The following is a 16,004-nucleotide window of genomic DNA, read 5'->3' on the forward strand; positions in this document are numbered from 1 at the left end:
TGCTTGCGCTAATGCGACGATAAAGGAGCAGCCGCCATTCGGCTACGAGGCCTACACAAGGTAATGCTACACCCCGTTCTTATCAATTGCGAGTAACGTCTTATATAGACCATATACTTGAGTAGATGTGTAAAGGAAGAATATGGGGAGATGTACAGACGAACTTCAGAACATGTCCGCCCTATATGACATCGATTACACAACCGTGCAACTTGGGTACGGGCTTACCTTTACCTCTCCTGTTCATGATGCTATTTGAGGGTTCTGTAGCTTTCGGTCTCTTGATGTAGAATGTAATAGGGTTCTGCCATATCTGCGGGACCATTTACCGAGCTTTCTGGGTTGCTTTATTCCATCACATGAACAGACAAAAAAAAAACTTACTTTGCTTCTAATGTTTTGTTCAGACGTACAGTAATAAAGAGGAGGTAATGATTCGAAACAGGCGGCCATCACTGAAAACGAGAACACCATTAGACAAGGCACCTGTTCATTCTCGGAAATGCATATTTTTTACGCAATGTTAATTAGAGAGAAAGAGCGAGAGAGAATGAACAGAGAGAAGAAAACGAGTGCTGAATATCAGTGTGGATGAAGGCGGTAGAAGCCCAGTAATCCAAGCGTACACGTGCATTACCGTTAAGTTAAGACTAAGGGTAGCAAACGGATTTACTTAACGGAAGGAAGTAGAATTACTGAGTTAACGAGTACAAAAGCACTCTGACGACAGGAAGGTGAGACTACGGAACTAGACGAAATTAAAGCCATTTTAATTGTGCAGGTGATTAAGTTAACTTGGCCGCGTACTGTGCGATTATGGCAAGGAGGAATGTACGATGATGTCCCGTGGCAGATAAATGGATTTCTTGACGACTTATGCTCAGCGCAACTTCTCGGTCTCTGTTAAAGGAACTATGAAACGATTTTCTCTGGTTTTTATTTTACACAAGATACGTTCCTGAACACAGGACCCAGTAGGTATGTTCGGCAATGGAACGGTTTTCTCACGAGAGAATTTAAACGCAGTCCGGAAGTTATACGAAGCTGATACACCTGGCGACGCGCAACGGCGAACGACAGGAGGAGTAACCTTTTCCCTGTTCCCAAATAACCTTTTCCCTGTTACCGCTGTGCCCGGTTACGTCACCGAAACGTCACCGCTCACCTCATGGTACGCTCATGATTGGTTGACGCTCCTTTCTGCGAGCCGTGTGCAAAGCGAACGTAAAAGCGTTCGCCAGAATCACGCACCAAGAAGCGAGAGGACGAACACGAGAGGGAGGAGGGACGTGGATGAGAGACGATTTGAAGCGTGCATTGGGCCACTTCAGTGGGTAGAAAATTTTCTGGTGTAGTTTCTCGACAGGCAGAACCGTGTTCGGGAAAGTTCATAGTGTCTTTAAGCCAACAGCTGGTGAAGAAGTACAAGAAGCACCTTGATTGACGACGTATTCACTCATAGAGATCATTCAGGGAAGAGGTGGCTTAAATGCCCATGGTGCGTTACACCATAAAGTATAATCAGCAAAAAAAAAAAAAAAAAGGACTAAGACAGTCAACAAGCGAGCGAATGACTATGGAAACGATGCTGAGTACTCCTGCCTGGTGCAGCACGCGGTCATGGTAGAAGCACGAGGAAAAAGTTCATCTTGGCACTTTAAATGATGAGGCGTCGTCTTATCCACGACTGGCCGACATGGTTTGACTTATCCAGGGGAGAAACTGTGTCACCCTAGTGTAGACATCGGGGTAGTCTCGATGAGCACAGCCAGAACCGAAGGATACCAAGCCAGCCAGAACCCAGCTGCCGTCTGGTCGCTTACATTGGAAGGGGCCTCCGGAATCGCCCTGAGGGAGAACAAGAAATTGCATAAGGCGGTTTGTTTCGATAAGAAACGAAACCATATAAGAATGACAGCACATTTTGTTCAAAAATAACGTAACAGTAACTGACTTCGTGGTCATACACTCTCGCGAAGTGCAATCAGAATTGTAGTATAGACGTGAAAGTAGAAAATGAAGCTTGCGCTTGAGTTTGAATGCTACAAAGAAAGGGAATGAAAAAGTTTCATATTATCTGCATCCAAACGGCTTCGGAAACATTGGACGGTATATGTTTTGCATATGCTTGTTGTTGCTCGTGTCATTCACCTATTTCAAGCATCGAGCTGCGACTTTTCTCCTGGTATTGTATCTAAAGAACTTCTTTACTTACGGCTTGGGCAGTGCCTCCTGTAATTTTGCAGATATAGAGCAAAATCATTATGGAGTTTATTCTCGGGATTACTGGTTGTGTGTGCAACAGTCGGCGGTGCTAGACGTTTAATCCAGGCAGGGTGTTGCCTGTCGGGCCATCATAGTCGGGCGATCGCAGAGCTGGCAGTAGCAGTGTCCGGGAACATGAGCACCGATGCAACACCACCCAAATACAGAAAGCCCGCGCGCTCGTTGACGTGACATAACAAAGTCAGCCAATCAGGATCGTGTTTTCAACGGCCGTAGCCAATCACGAACGTGCATTCAGCGGTCGTGGCCACGGAGAAGAACCACCGTCGTCTGCGAGTTGATTGAACGTCCCCGCGTACTAGACGGGAAAACTTCTCGCAAAACGGTCTCAATCTTTCTCAAAACTGATTTTCTGGAAAGCGTGTTGCACTTTTTGTCTAAATATGCAGGTCTGCAGGTTCCAGGTGAGCTGCAATCATTTGCGGGTTCTTCAAATCGCAGTAGCAGACGAATTCTGATTCTTAATTGAAAGAGGCAGAGGAGGCAATGCGCAGGGTTTCTCCATCTTTGTGGTGTTGACCGATGCCACGCTCCCTTCATGGCTTCATCTTTTTTCGCCACACCATGCAGCCAATACAAGCGTGGTGTTGGTGTTGGCGAACAAAATTAGAAGGGAGAAGGGAAGGGAGTTATAAGCGTACCTGATTTTAGGATCAAGTGCAACAGTCAAGTACAAGTGCAACAGTCAATGTAGTGTGAATGTTCTGGAACGAATAGGTCGAGAGAAGTGCTGCATTCCAGCTTGTTCCCGAGACTCAGTATTGTAGACCTTGTATTGTAATTTTCTAATGTTCACAGGATTTGTACGTTCGTATGAGTGGTATGACGATATTTTCTCCATGACTTGTGTGCGTGCAGGCTACAGTTTCACGTTGCCGTAGAAACAGTCACCACATCGTCGGACGTGGTCTTTGTCTTCTGGCCGTCGTGGAACTTTCGCCGTCGTTCTTTAATTGTCCCTCGGTTTGACCTAGCTGGTAGCACTGTGAGCACACAGGACAACGCAAGTTCTATGGTGCGCTAAATGACTTGGAGTATGTGCTGGTGATAAGGTGCTGCTTCAAAAAGGCGAGTTAAAGAAAAAAAAAAAAAAGAGATGGGAGAGCAGCAACCTTTTGTCTTTTAGCTTCATTTTGCACATCGCATGCCGTCCAACTAGACGTTGTGGCATATTTAAACATTGAAAAAAAAATATATAAACATATATAAACATTGAAAACAGCAGCGGAGCACACGACGATGCTCCAACAAGGTCATGGACACTGAACGATACCTGCACGTCTTGTGAGAATGCGAGGCTAATCCAGAGTGTTACTAGCGTTATCTTGCCAACCGTGCAACCTTCAAAACCATTTTAAAGCTGCGCCACACTACGTTTTTTTTTCTACTTGTCCTGTCTAGCCAGCTAAACGCTATAGGAACAGCAGATAGCAGCAACTCCTGGCTACATGTTCAATATCCTTAACCGTACATGCGCTAAATCAGCAAACAAGGCCGCCCTGGAGGATTAGGAGCTTTATTTTTTCCCCTTCATTCGAAAGCAAATATCGTAACGACGTAATACAGGAAAATTTTGGAGAAGCCACGCTCAGGCTTTTCACTACGGAGTTCCTTCACCAGCATCTACGCGATTTTATCTGTTACGTTGAACTGTTTCTTGTTTACATTGATGCTGCATGGGAATAACATGCCACTAAACATGACTTACTTTCGGATGACGTAAAATGAAAGTCTGAAAGCGTTACCTAAGCGATACCTGCAGTCACGAAACTGTACGAAATCCTTCCTATTCTGCTAACGTACGTCATAAAACCGACGAGTGAATACGATGAGAGCACCTCACTGTTTCATAACAGACGCCTCTCCATATGACGTAATACTCATAAGCACGCGTGGGATTACATGCCGCATTGCCTACGAACTGCGAGTGTCTGCCATGATCTTTCCGTATAGTGCTGTGGCGCTAAACAAAGCTCTAGCTTGGAGGGGATTGTCGTTGTAGGGAACCTTTTTCCAGATAAATGGCACTCGTGAACAGTCTAAAACGGTGCATTGGAATCCAGACGGGAGCTTGATATTTAAAAGTACTATCGCATCCGGGAACATGTGTATGAGACCGATACGGTAATATTTGGCACCGCCTTCACAGTCTACTTGGCCAAATTTCTCTTCCGAAAACACGGCTTATATATCAAATAAACCAGTTTTAAAGATTCGCACTGCCTCTGCAGCTAAGGAACCCCAGCGATAGTAACATCATGATGACGTCAACCAGGCACACGAATGGGAGCGCAGCGCAGTCGATTGTTTCCGAGTTCGTCTGCTTCGTGCTCGCACCGCAATACACTAAGTGAAAAGTCCTCGGTAAATACACTGGCTTTCGCTTATGGGTGTGAGTACTGACGCGATCATGTCGCGTGCAACACGGTGTTACTTTTCTGGCTTTACGAACACGCTCTGCGTTAACTCAGAAGTGACATATTTCATGACATGAGCAGAGACTCTCAGCAACCTGCAGGAGGGGCACCCGCCCTCCCGCCGGTCGCCAAAGGGCGCTCCCTGATTGGCCTTGTCCGAGTGACGTTTTCTCTGATTTCCAGAGACGAAATTCCGGCGTACTCTCAACATCCGGCATCTGCTCTTGTCATGGATTACATCAAATTGTACAGAAACTACTACCTGGCGTCGGGTTTCGGCGTTATTGTCGCTGATGAATAAAGGGTACAGTGGCGCGATTGTTTCGTAATTGACAGTGCTTCGTAGTTGACTGTAATCGATGTGCGACAGTCGCTTTAAGAGAGAGGGCCACATGAGAGCTTAAAGTTAGGTCTGTGGATGGAATGAATACGTTTACTTCTCTGCAATTTAAAAAAACGCTGTAAAATGTGGTTGGTGGAACTACCGTATGGGGCATGTCCTACGGCACTTTTGCTTAAAGGGATAGTTTGCTACCAACGAAACGAAAAAAAAAAAGTTGGCTGGACGTGTGCAATAGACGACCAACTCCCATCAATCCCCTTCGTTCGTATTTTCAGTATTCAGTATTTTCAGTATTTTCCTATGAACACAAGCATCGCGGCTGGGCGCCGGTGGAGGAGCATATTAAGGGAGGCTGCGATCGGCTCGCGTGACCCTCATGACGTTGCTTCAGAGGTGACGATAGGGTAGCCGCATCTCTGCCAGGAAAAAGGGAACTTTTGTCGTCACATTATTGCCAGACTGACGTCGTGCGTACGTCATTCTCCGCGGGAAAGCCTACTTGCGTGGATCTCGTTGCCTTTGAGATGCCTATACAATAAATCATACCGCTCCAGCGGCCGGAAACTAATACGTGGACCTGATAAAGTTCGAAGTACACCACCGTGTGTGCAAACAGAAATCAACCAGCTCCCGTGGCATAGCGATTAGGGTGGCCGCTTTCCACGCCGAGACTGGGAGGTGACACGGGTTCGAATCCTGTCACCCGCTGTGCTGTCTGAAGTTTTCCCTGGGTTTTCCGAATACTTTCCAGACGAACGTCGGCACATTTCCCCCTGAAGTCGGCCAGGGACGTATACCAACGCCTCTGTCGCCCACTCCTTCCTGCTATCCTCTCTCCATCTGTCTACATGTGTACGCCGCTCATAGCCACAGTTGCTTCGTGGCGCAAACACGGAATTAAAAACAACAACAACAGAAATCAACGAATCGATGCTTGGAGAGAAAACTATCCATTTAATGGAAGGACCGCGATATGTTTTTCGATGACAAGCTCAGTCGTTGCGCGACTGTGCCTCCAAGGGTCTGGAGCCTTGCCAAGCTAAGCACTCTTAGCTTTTTGCTCCAGCCCCCATCACGGTTTACGTGAAAAGAAAGAACGGGAGGTGAGTACATATTCATGTTTGATTTAGCTGGGTCAGAGAACGCCCGGCAAACGGACACCATACACCTGCCCTCCTTTCGCCAAACCACTGTCACTGGTTTCTCAATGTCAACTTGAGAGTGTCAATGCCTCTTCCGAAGCAGTAATGGCGCAATTGTCCTCGGACGCAGACATATAATGTGCATGCTATTTCATTATGTTTTTTTCCTACTTAGCATATATGTTAGCAGTGAAGGAGGTCGTGCACTTATCGTAATTTCGTTGCCCTTTCCACCGTCAATTAAAAATGAAGAACCATTAATCCACTGTGAATAAAAGATAAATACTGTACGGTCTCTACTTGCAGTGTCTTTATGCATGACAATGAATCTACATCATGACTGCATCCCTTCTTAAACGCGAGGAAAGCGTAACTGCACATACCTCACATCATGCGTCGTCTAGTATACATTGGACGCCTGCTGCCGAAAAACGTGGGTGAAGGAAATATGTTCTCTGCAGCCTTCACATCAGCAACGACAGTATCCGCATATATGTGATCGCTTGCGGGCACGTCAGCATCGTGCACATTTTTCCCACGAGCCCCCTCGACGGCCACGTGTCAGACTTTAGCGATGGGAAACGCTTTGAGGCCCGCTGAAGGCAGTGGCAATAGAATAAAGCTATAGGCATAGCGAGCGCAAGACACAGGACCCAGGTTTACGAACGATGACGTCAGCACGAACCTGCTAACTGACGTCAAAGACGTTCTTGACCTGCAAATTACTATAAGTCGGTCAACAGTTGTTCGACCACAGGACAGCGGTACCCACTTATGTAAACACTTGCACTTTGGCCATCACCAGGATTAAATGCGGAGGTGGTTTACAATCACAGCCCTGGCGCCGTAACCGTAATAACGGTAGGAAGTGAGGGAGCAACACAAACAAAAAGTTATGAGTGAAAGGAACGGGCTTCGGAAGGCAACAGCAAAGTCACGAGGCCATGCAAGAAACCAAAACAAACATCGGGTAAGGACAAATAGAAATGGCAAGGAAAGCCCGGAAATTAGCCCGGACACTGAGCTGATAGCAACAACACCAGTGGGGCGCTCATGCGCTTATTGCAGGGCTGTGCGTGGCGCCAACGGCTCGCCGTTGTGACCCGGTTATTAATGTTGCAAGGCACGCGCCTTCCACGGCTCCCGTGCAAGTTTCTGCGGGTCAAAAAGCTGAGCGATTCCATTCAACCTTATCGTAGACTGCTATGAGCGCTCTGTAGCAACGTATAGGGGCTAGCATCTTCACGAGTTCGTTTTGTACAGCTCCCGTCAACCTTAATAATAACACCGGAAAAAAATATTGTCTCATTCCCGAGCGCGATTACAGCAACCTTTGGGACCACGCGGAAGTCTTTATTGAACAAAATCGTTTAACACAAAGATTTTATTCACTTAACATTCCCCCGGTGCCACTAGGGCGGCTGTTATCGCGCTCGGAATTGAGACCGAATTCTTTCCGGTGTTATTATTAAGGTTGACGGGAGCTGTACGATAAGTTCGAGAGCGAATAACACGCCGAATTCAGGTTAAAGGCTAAATCTGTCCTACGGAGATTTGGCTTTCTTATTATGTTTAAAACTATAACATAGGAAAAAGTAAGAAATTGTGATCTATAAATTCAAAAGGTACGTCTGTATATCTAGGGTGTAGTGGTAATGGCGGAGGTGAAGCTTGTGGATGGCGACTTCTCATTTGTTATCCGCTTCCTTTGTCGCAATGGTATGTTGCGTGTAACACTTCGTAAGATTATTTGTAATATTTGGTTTACGTCATTTCGTTCTCTTCAGCGGCGCTGTTCTGCGTAACGCTATATGTGTGCACCGCGAGTAAACAAATAACATCCGACTTACGTAGCAAGATCCCCGGCCACCTTCAAGAGCTCCGGCACATAGGTGCCAATTCTGGATGGTTATGCGGAACTTCCGGGCATACGGTCCAGAGCAAACGTTGTTCGAGTACACTGGCACGCTGACTTCACGCAGCACCGAAGAGGGAGCTCCTCCTGCGAGTTAGAAGACAGAATAAAGTGAGCGTCATGCCAAATACCTGAAAAATCAGCGAGTTCTTCATGCCCCCTCCCCCCTTCTTTGTCAAAATGGCTTGGTCCACGGAGAAATCCAAACAACCAACGCTCCGCACTCAACAACAACAACAACAACAAATAAGTTGATGATAATGAATGGGGAAATTCGCCACGTAAGGTGCGGCCCACTACCCCAAGGCACAATGGGGCAGGATGGGATGTGTCCTGATGATGAGGTGATGAACGATGCTAAATAGGGATAGTGAGTGGAGTCAGTAAGACATCAGAACGGCACAGCACACAAAAACACACACACAGCACACAGGTATGCAGGCAGATCATAGGGTAGAGAGGAGACCAGTGCACACCAAAGCACATCTGTCCTCACTGTAAACTCATCATTCCATTTTCCACATCACCACCAGCGATGGGGTAGGGCATTGTCCCTGGTGATGAAACTCTCCAATCGTCATCATCAAATAAAGTTGTTGTCGTTGTTGTAACGTTGTAATAATAAGGCGAAAAAGCAAGTGGTCCCCACTGGTGTTCTTAAGTTTGCCAATGGTCACCAGTCCAAGTATTGACCTTAATTTCCTTTAATGCGCCATATTTCCTTTGCTTTGCACCACACTCGTACCTAACCCTCGGTCCTTGGTCTAACATGGCCGAACATCGTCGTGTTCTACAGTGTTTTCTGGTCTTTCTTCGTGACAACGGTCTTCTCTCTATCAAAATGATGATCCTGCGTACGTACCTCTGTGCGATGCGTGTTTTGTTGATTTTTTTCGCCGTCGCTAATGTTGACGTGCCGACTCCGCTGACTATCGACCACTCACTTGAGCGTCGTTCATCATCTCATCATCATCATGTCACATCTCATTCCGTCCGTAGTGCCTCAGGGTAGTGGGCCGCACCTTATTCCCGATTCCTTCCCGATTCGCCCTTACGTCAGTTGCAGGTGTCTCTAGTCACTTAGTCAAATCACCCTAGCCTCAGACACTCTATAGTCAAGTGTCTCGTACACCCTCTGCAAACCTTGTTCTACTTTTACAGATTTCCCCGCAATTCAATCTGTGAGGCATAGAAAATGTAATATAACCGACACCTTTACTAATCATGTCGAACGCCCAAACCAAAACGCACTGTGAGGGATTTATCGCGGAGATTGGAGACACTCTCTCAATCCCATTAGGATGCATGAGTTCGCTCGAGTATTGCGGCGCTTTTTCAGCGAAGATCCGTGCATCAAAGTGCGGGCTCCAGAACGAAAGTCAGCTTTCCGGTGACAATACTTAGAGGAAAAAGCCTCAGCTTAGGAGCTGCCGATGTTTTGAACTGGTATACTGCTGAGGACTGTAGCAGAGCTGTCTTTCGTTCAACTATTCTCATTCGTTAATGGCGTGTCGTATGCAAATAGGAACAGTAACTGCGCGATGATAAGGAACGCAAGACGACGTCGCACAGGGACCTATATCGTCTGATACAACAGTGCCATCATTCTGCATTGAGCAATCAGCGAATTTGTGCGTGATCCGTGATCGAACGGGGCTGTCATCTACCGGGGATCGTTCGGATCGCTCGCCAACAGCGGAATAACCCTGACCATTTTGCCAAATTCGTGGTGGCGATGTTTCAGCAACGTGAACGTACAAGCGATTACCTATTCCTCTGGGCACACCACTAAGCACGTTGGATATGTCTGTTCCAATTGACGTGTTCTTGCACGTTATAGCACAACAGGGAATTGGTATCAGGGAACACAGGCTTGATGCTTGACGGCTGTGTATGGTGGCATTTCGTGGACTGCTCCACACATAAATGGGATGGGGGTGTGGTGGGTCATTCACCGCCGTAATGGAGGTACACTGCCCCATTGCACATGGGGCAGTGTACCTCCATTACGGCGGTGAATGACTCCATTGCCCATTGCATTGGTACACTGCGTTGTGGAAGCGATGAGAAAGTGATGATGATGGAAAGATGCCCTTTAAAGGTCCAATATTTTACCTTGCTTTGGCACATTAAACTTTAGCTGTTCCGCGAACTTACTTAGCCATGTTACCATGGCTACCATAGTTTGGGTTGCATTGGCATTAATATATTCGGTCTCCGCACCGCAAGATCTTACCTCCTGAAGTAGTGGCTCCCCATCCAGTAGAGACACAGTTTTGTCCTTCGAAAACTTCTCCGCTATTGGGAAGACAGATGGGCTTCACTCGACTGCTGAGGCGTACACGCTTGGCCAGTTTAATGAGGGCAATGTCATTGTTGTAGCCCTGGTAGCTGTGGTACTTGAAGATCTGTCGAGAATCCACCTGAATCTCTTGACCATCGAGAGTGTTCTGGTCATGTTCTCCTACACGGACCTTGATGGTCCTAGCGGGACTGATCACCGTACCTAGTTGCCTGTAAATCGAAATCGGAGCTTTTTACAGCTCAACGAACTAGGTATGTGGTGTAAATTATTCAAGATTCGGCGTACTAGGCAGCTGTTTTGTTCAGGACTCAGAAGTTGATGCAAATGAATCAGTGAAATGAGATCACTGCGTAAGCGTAACTTATCTTATGAATCACTCTGGATTGGACTGGATCGGGATTGAGTTAAAAATAATATGGTGGTTGTGGTTCAACAAGTGTGGAGCTTTTGTGTAGCCGGTCACACGCTAAGTGGGACCTACATGTCCACATTTCTCTCAACCACCACCACCACCATCATCATGTGAACGCGTTTTTCACGTTTTCCAACAACTATCTCATTATATAATATGACAATCTCTCGTTCAATAAATTTAGTTCACTGCGAATGATTTTAGAATCCACGTTTGCATGGAAGTATGAAAATTATTCGTTGCTGTTAATAACAACGTCAAAAATTAGGCAAGTTAGTTAGGTTGATTGGCTAAAAGGCTAGTTTGTTAGAATTCATGCGGGGAATGACGCACAAGGGACCAAAGACACATAGAAAAAAAAAAGCGCCCTCTATACCAACTACCGTTTATTCTGTAATACAACACATATAACTAGCGGCGATGGGCAGTTATCACCTATAGCTGATAAAATCGAAACAAAATCTTTCGACCTTATCACATTCCCGGTGATCAACGCAACCCACACTGTAAACTGAAAAACACCCTTATGGGTGTAAATGGCTTGTCCTATAACTGACACCTCTTTTTACACCATATGGTCTTAGAACACCCTTTTCAGAGGGTGTATTCTGTGTAAGACACCCTTTGAAAGGGTGCTTTTCCTTGAAAATGCTTTCTTTTGCACCCTTTAAACACCCTTCTAGGAGGGTGTAAAGTTGTTAAACACCCTCCTAAAAGGGTGTTTAAAGGGTGCAAAAGAAGGCATTTGCAAGGAAAAGCACCCTTTCAAAGGGTGTCTTACACAGAATACACCCTCTGAAAAGGGTGTTCTAAGACCATATGGTGTAAAAAGAGGTGTCAGTTATAGGACAAGCCATTTACACCCAAAAGGGTGTTTTTCAGTTTACAGTGCAGGAACTTCAGTTTATATACTGAGTCAGTTGGACTGGCGGATTGCCGATACAGGTTAAAAAAGCGCGATGCAGTATTCTTCTAAGGTTGCAGTTGCTAATAACAATTAGCGGGAAATACAATTTCTTCGAGGTGGGCATGGGTGACCCTTCATACATTTTTATATTTTTTCCTTGTATAAGATTTAAAAAATATTACTCGTGTCCTTGAACCTGTGAGATCTGTGGCGCTGTTTGTGTTTTCCTTTCTCTTTGGCCTACCTTTTGTGTCAGTAAAGTTGGAAGTGACGCTCGTCCTGTCTGTTCCTCCGTCCCTTTGTCTTTTGCGTCGTGTTTACTTCATTGTGCATTCGCACCAACTAGCCCAATTGATCGTCGTGTTGCTAATAACGGACTTACTACTTACGCAATATTTTTAATAGCACGTGTCGAACACTTTCAGACCGAGGGAATGCACAAGGAGTAAGAAAGAAACAAACAATACTGTGACTAACATACTCACGTTACAACGCAATGCGCAGCGGTAGCCACCCACTGGTCGCTGATGAGAGCGCCACCGCAGAAGTGTCTCGTTCTTCCATCTCGGCCCACTTTACGAAGTGACACCTAGTGGTTTTGTTACGTGCACTGAATGAATCTTCAAAGCCGGCTCACTCAATCCCATTTGTTCCACAGATGTTTACCTGCCACGGCCACTCTCCAGGATCAGCTGGCTGTCCACCCACGATCCTCTCGATGTTTTTCTCGTTTAGGAGGCTGACTCCGCATGCTGCACAGAGACAATATACAATTATTAACGCAGCACTGCGGGTACAACGGATATCATAGGTGCAGGCAATAATAATAACGTAACTCCCTATCAGTTGCTTCTTCTATAATACCGTGTTTGTTGTTATAATTAACGCGCTCGCATAATTAGTGTACCTCAACTTGGGCACCCAAGTATTGGTACCTTTCCCCGCGTACTTAACGTACCCTGACTTTAGCAGCCCGTTGCTGGCTACACCAGCATGTGCGAGCGCAGTATATCTCGAAGTATTGGCGCTTGTATGTGTCGCTGGGCCAACCAAGTGACGGTAAGGAAGCTGCACAGTGCGTTCATGACCTTTCATGACCTGCTGCTGTGCAGTAAATCACTTGGGTTCCTGGCCCCCTTGCGTCAACTTGCCTTTCCTCTCTGGCAGGAAGACCGGCTTTCCTTAACGTCACGCAACGTCTGGGCCCCCGGAATAGATCATGTTGTGCAACCACGTATACAGTATATACTTTGAATCGTATCAAGTTACTGGACCGCTCATGCCCAGGGCTTTGCAGGAAATCTACACGGAGCAAATTTTCTTTTCTGAGGTCGATCTGGTACAGACGTACCACCATGTACCTGTCACATTGATGCCAGTGCACGATGAAATAATGAAAACAGAAATCGCGATAACAAAGTAATAGGCTGTCTTGCAGAATGCAATAACCTCCTGCTCTATTGCAGTAAAAGTGCAGGTAGAGGAGATTAAAAAAAAACAAAAACATCATGTCCCTCATATCGGTCATCCCCAGTGATCGTTGTCACCAGTGTCTGATCTGGTTTGCAAGCCGTAATTGTGGTAAGAGAAAGCAACGAACGTGAAAGTGAAGTGGAGGGTAACACCCTTGGAAGTACGACAGCCTTGCAATGTCAGGGTCAAGGAGAACGAGAACCGGTAGTGAAGTGCGGCCGTGGAACCCTCTTGCATGGCATTTGCGTACGCGTACCATTCTAATATGAGAAAACGAAACTCTATTATAATGACGGAAGGCAAATGTTCTATACGTTCACGACGGACTCAACTGTGCTCAGTGAGTCTCTCATACTTCAGGGAATTATCGTAACGTTATAATGTGCTTCCACGGCGACCATTACAGGCACGACTTCCAAAGTGTTTACTTTCTATGGAAAGTAAAAACTTCGTCAGTCGTCTTGAGATGGCAAAAGTGTTGCGAACGATACAGTTAAGGCGCGAAAAAAAGCACGAAAGACGTATCAGTGTTCGGGGTAGTGTGTAAAAAAAGATGCCCCCTCCCCCCTTCCATAGCCCTTTCTCTCGTTCGAAGTTATCCACACAAACGTCTAGACTCCCAGAAAAAAAACGGAGTCCTTTTAGAGATTTTATGGACTAGATTCGCGTTGCACAAACCATTCTTCCCCGTATCTGTTTTTTTTTTTTGTCCTTGGAGTAAATTTCAGGGTATGGAGGCTAAAATGGGGCGTACTTGCAATTTAAGGGACTGTCAGCTGTAGTTGCTCTTCACGAAACAGAACATTTACAGCTTTGGAGTCATTTCTTTTATTCCGCGTAGCGCCACGAAGCAACTGTGGCTAGAAGCGATGTACAGGTGTGGGCAGTTGGAGAGAGGACAGCGGGAAGGAACGACAGACGGGAGGTTAGTATGCGTCCTGGGCCGACTTTATGGGAGACATCCGCCTGGAAATTCTTCCGAAACGCCAAAGAAAACATGAAACGCAAGAAAACATGAAAAACAAGAGGTGGTGGGAGTCGATCCCGCTACCTGGCAGTCTTTATCATGATCTCGGAAACACTACTACCGTGCTGCGTTTTAGTATCCAAAGGAGACAGATATATTGGCCACGAAGAAATACAGCATGCAGGATGATGATGATGTTGATGTTGGTGAAAAAACAAAAAAAGATAAAAAGGCATGCAGGAATTGAACCGGAACCTCCTTCTACGAACGAAAAATATTTGGAGTGCCTCAAGAAACTTTTTTGTGCTTTCCTATTTTAAATAACCGGGTGATCGCAATACGATCGTATTTCTTGACTGTTTCTACTGGTTTTATGCGAAGGTGTTTTCCCGTTGTGAGTTGCGCTCGCATTCGCACTGCGTCCTCTCCGTTCAAAGAAGAAAACGAATACGAATAATAGCGCTAGTATCTTTGAAAAAAAAAAATTGCACTATGCTGTATTTCATTATATGCACTCTTGTAACCATCCAGAGACCACGGGTTCGAATCCGGTCGAGGACGCTAGCAACTTGGTCCAAGGCAGGGTACAAGTTGCTTAGACACGCCGTCTTCCGCGAGGGACGTTAAATACGGGGTACCGTGTGGTGAGCTTTCATCGCACGTTAAAGCAATCCACAGACCGACCGCTGTGGCGTCGCTCATGATCTCAGCTGTCTCGCGACGTAAACCCCAAAATTACCGACTACTCTTGTAACCTTGTGGGTAAAATAAGGAGGGAAATATATCGAAACCGTCTTTTGCGTTTCCTAGTCAAGAAACAAACATGGCTGTCGTCCGACAACACCGTCACAGGAGCCTATAGGAGAGTCGCACGATCGGCACGCCACATTCCAACATTTTTGTCATAGGCTGACACACCGTACGTGTAAATACACTCCAATTACATATTCCCTAACATTATTCTCTCTCTTCTTTCCAGTGTGCCTACCAACAAGCATTAATGTTTCATAGGTATCGTCTCAGTAGTAGTAGTAGTACGTAGTAGTAAATAACTGCGAAAAAAGAAAGGGGGGGAGGACTTGGACCCTTGGATGCCTCGTATCATCTCAGTGCTACCACATTCGACTATTCGCGAAGGATACACGACATTTCTAGTAGCGAATTATTGAACTGATCCCTCCCAGCTTTTCCTAACCTCCCACACGTCACAAGGTCCCACTGCGCACCCTTCCTCGCTTTGTGCCCTCGTTGTCACCATATATACTATAGTCGTCACAACAACAACGCATAATCGTCACGGAAGCCACCACGCCCGGAGCCACAAAAGATCGACGCCCTTTGCATTAGGATCGCGTACGTTCGCGTGTTGCATGAATGGTAATAATGACTTACACTGCGATGCGACCAGTGGTAGCAGAAGAGTACATCCAATGAGCAGTGCGTTGATGGCCATCCGGTAGGAGATCACATCGGGGCGGGACTCCATGGCTCGCGGCGGCTGTCTCGCGGCGCCCGTGCTGAGTGCACTCTTTATAGGAAGCCCTGAGCGTCGCCCTTCCAAGTCAAACCGGTCGGACGGATGCCCCCTCGGGACGTCTCACTATCACCCATTAGTATACACGAGCAAGCACTTAGCATGCGGTGCTGCTGATGCGGGCTGTTGACCTCCTGGCTGTTGTTGTGTTGCCTTCCTATAGCTGCCACAAGCGTGCATTAAAACGTGGAAGTAAAATTAGTCGGGAGAATATGTTTTCCGGGAACGGTATTACGTTCGCGAGGGACACCGAGTCCGGTGGATACGATGATACGTTGCCTTGTTGAACGCGTTTCAGAGAAT

General features: G+C 46.4%; 1 protein-coding gene across 1 annotated transcript; it reads right to left on the bottom strand.

The window, feature by feature from the left end:
- Positions 1 to 320: 320 nt before the first annotated feature.
- On the bottom strand, positions 321 to 15,768 carry LOC135374810 (chymotrypsin A-like). The gene is made up of 6 exons (XM_064607738.1): positions 15,560 to 15,768; positions 12,394 to 12,479; positions 12,213 to 12,316; positions 10,340 to 10,617; positions 8,039 to 8,190; positions 321 to 1,848 (listed from the first exon to the last, which is right to left on the bottom strand). The coding sequence occupies exons 1-6, from the start codon at positions 15,651 to 15,653 to the stop codon at positions 1,678 to 1,680; spliced, it is 885 nt and encodes a 294-aa protein (XP_064463808.1). The 5' UTR covers positions 15,654 to 15,768; the 3' UTR covers positions 321 to 1,677.
- Positions 15,769 to 16,004: the final 236 nt, after the last annotated feature.

This window comes from Ornithodoros turicata, unplaced genomic scaffold, assembly GCF_037126465.1.
Source record: "Ornithodoros turicata isolate Travis unplaced genomic scaffold, ASM3712646v1 ctg00000746.1, whole genome shotgun sequence".
Taxonomy (NCBI): Eukaryota; Metazoa; Arthropoda; class Arachnida; order Ixodida; family Argasidae; genus Ornithodoros; species Ornithodoros turicata.

Coding starts and splice junctions, on each gene's coding strand:
- LOC135374810 (XM_064607738.1), bottom strand. CDS start 15,653: ATGGAGTCCCGCCCCGATGTGATCTCCTACCGGATGGCCATCAACGCA. Junction 12,317..12,393: donor CTGGAGAGTGGCCGTGGCAG/GTAAACATCTGT, acceptor CAAAACCACTAG/GTGTCACTTCGTAAAGTGGG. Junction 1,849..8,038: donor GTGGCCGGGGATCTTGCTAC/GTAAGTCGGATG, acceptor GTTCTCCCTCAG/GGCGATTCCGGAGGCCCCTT.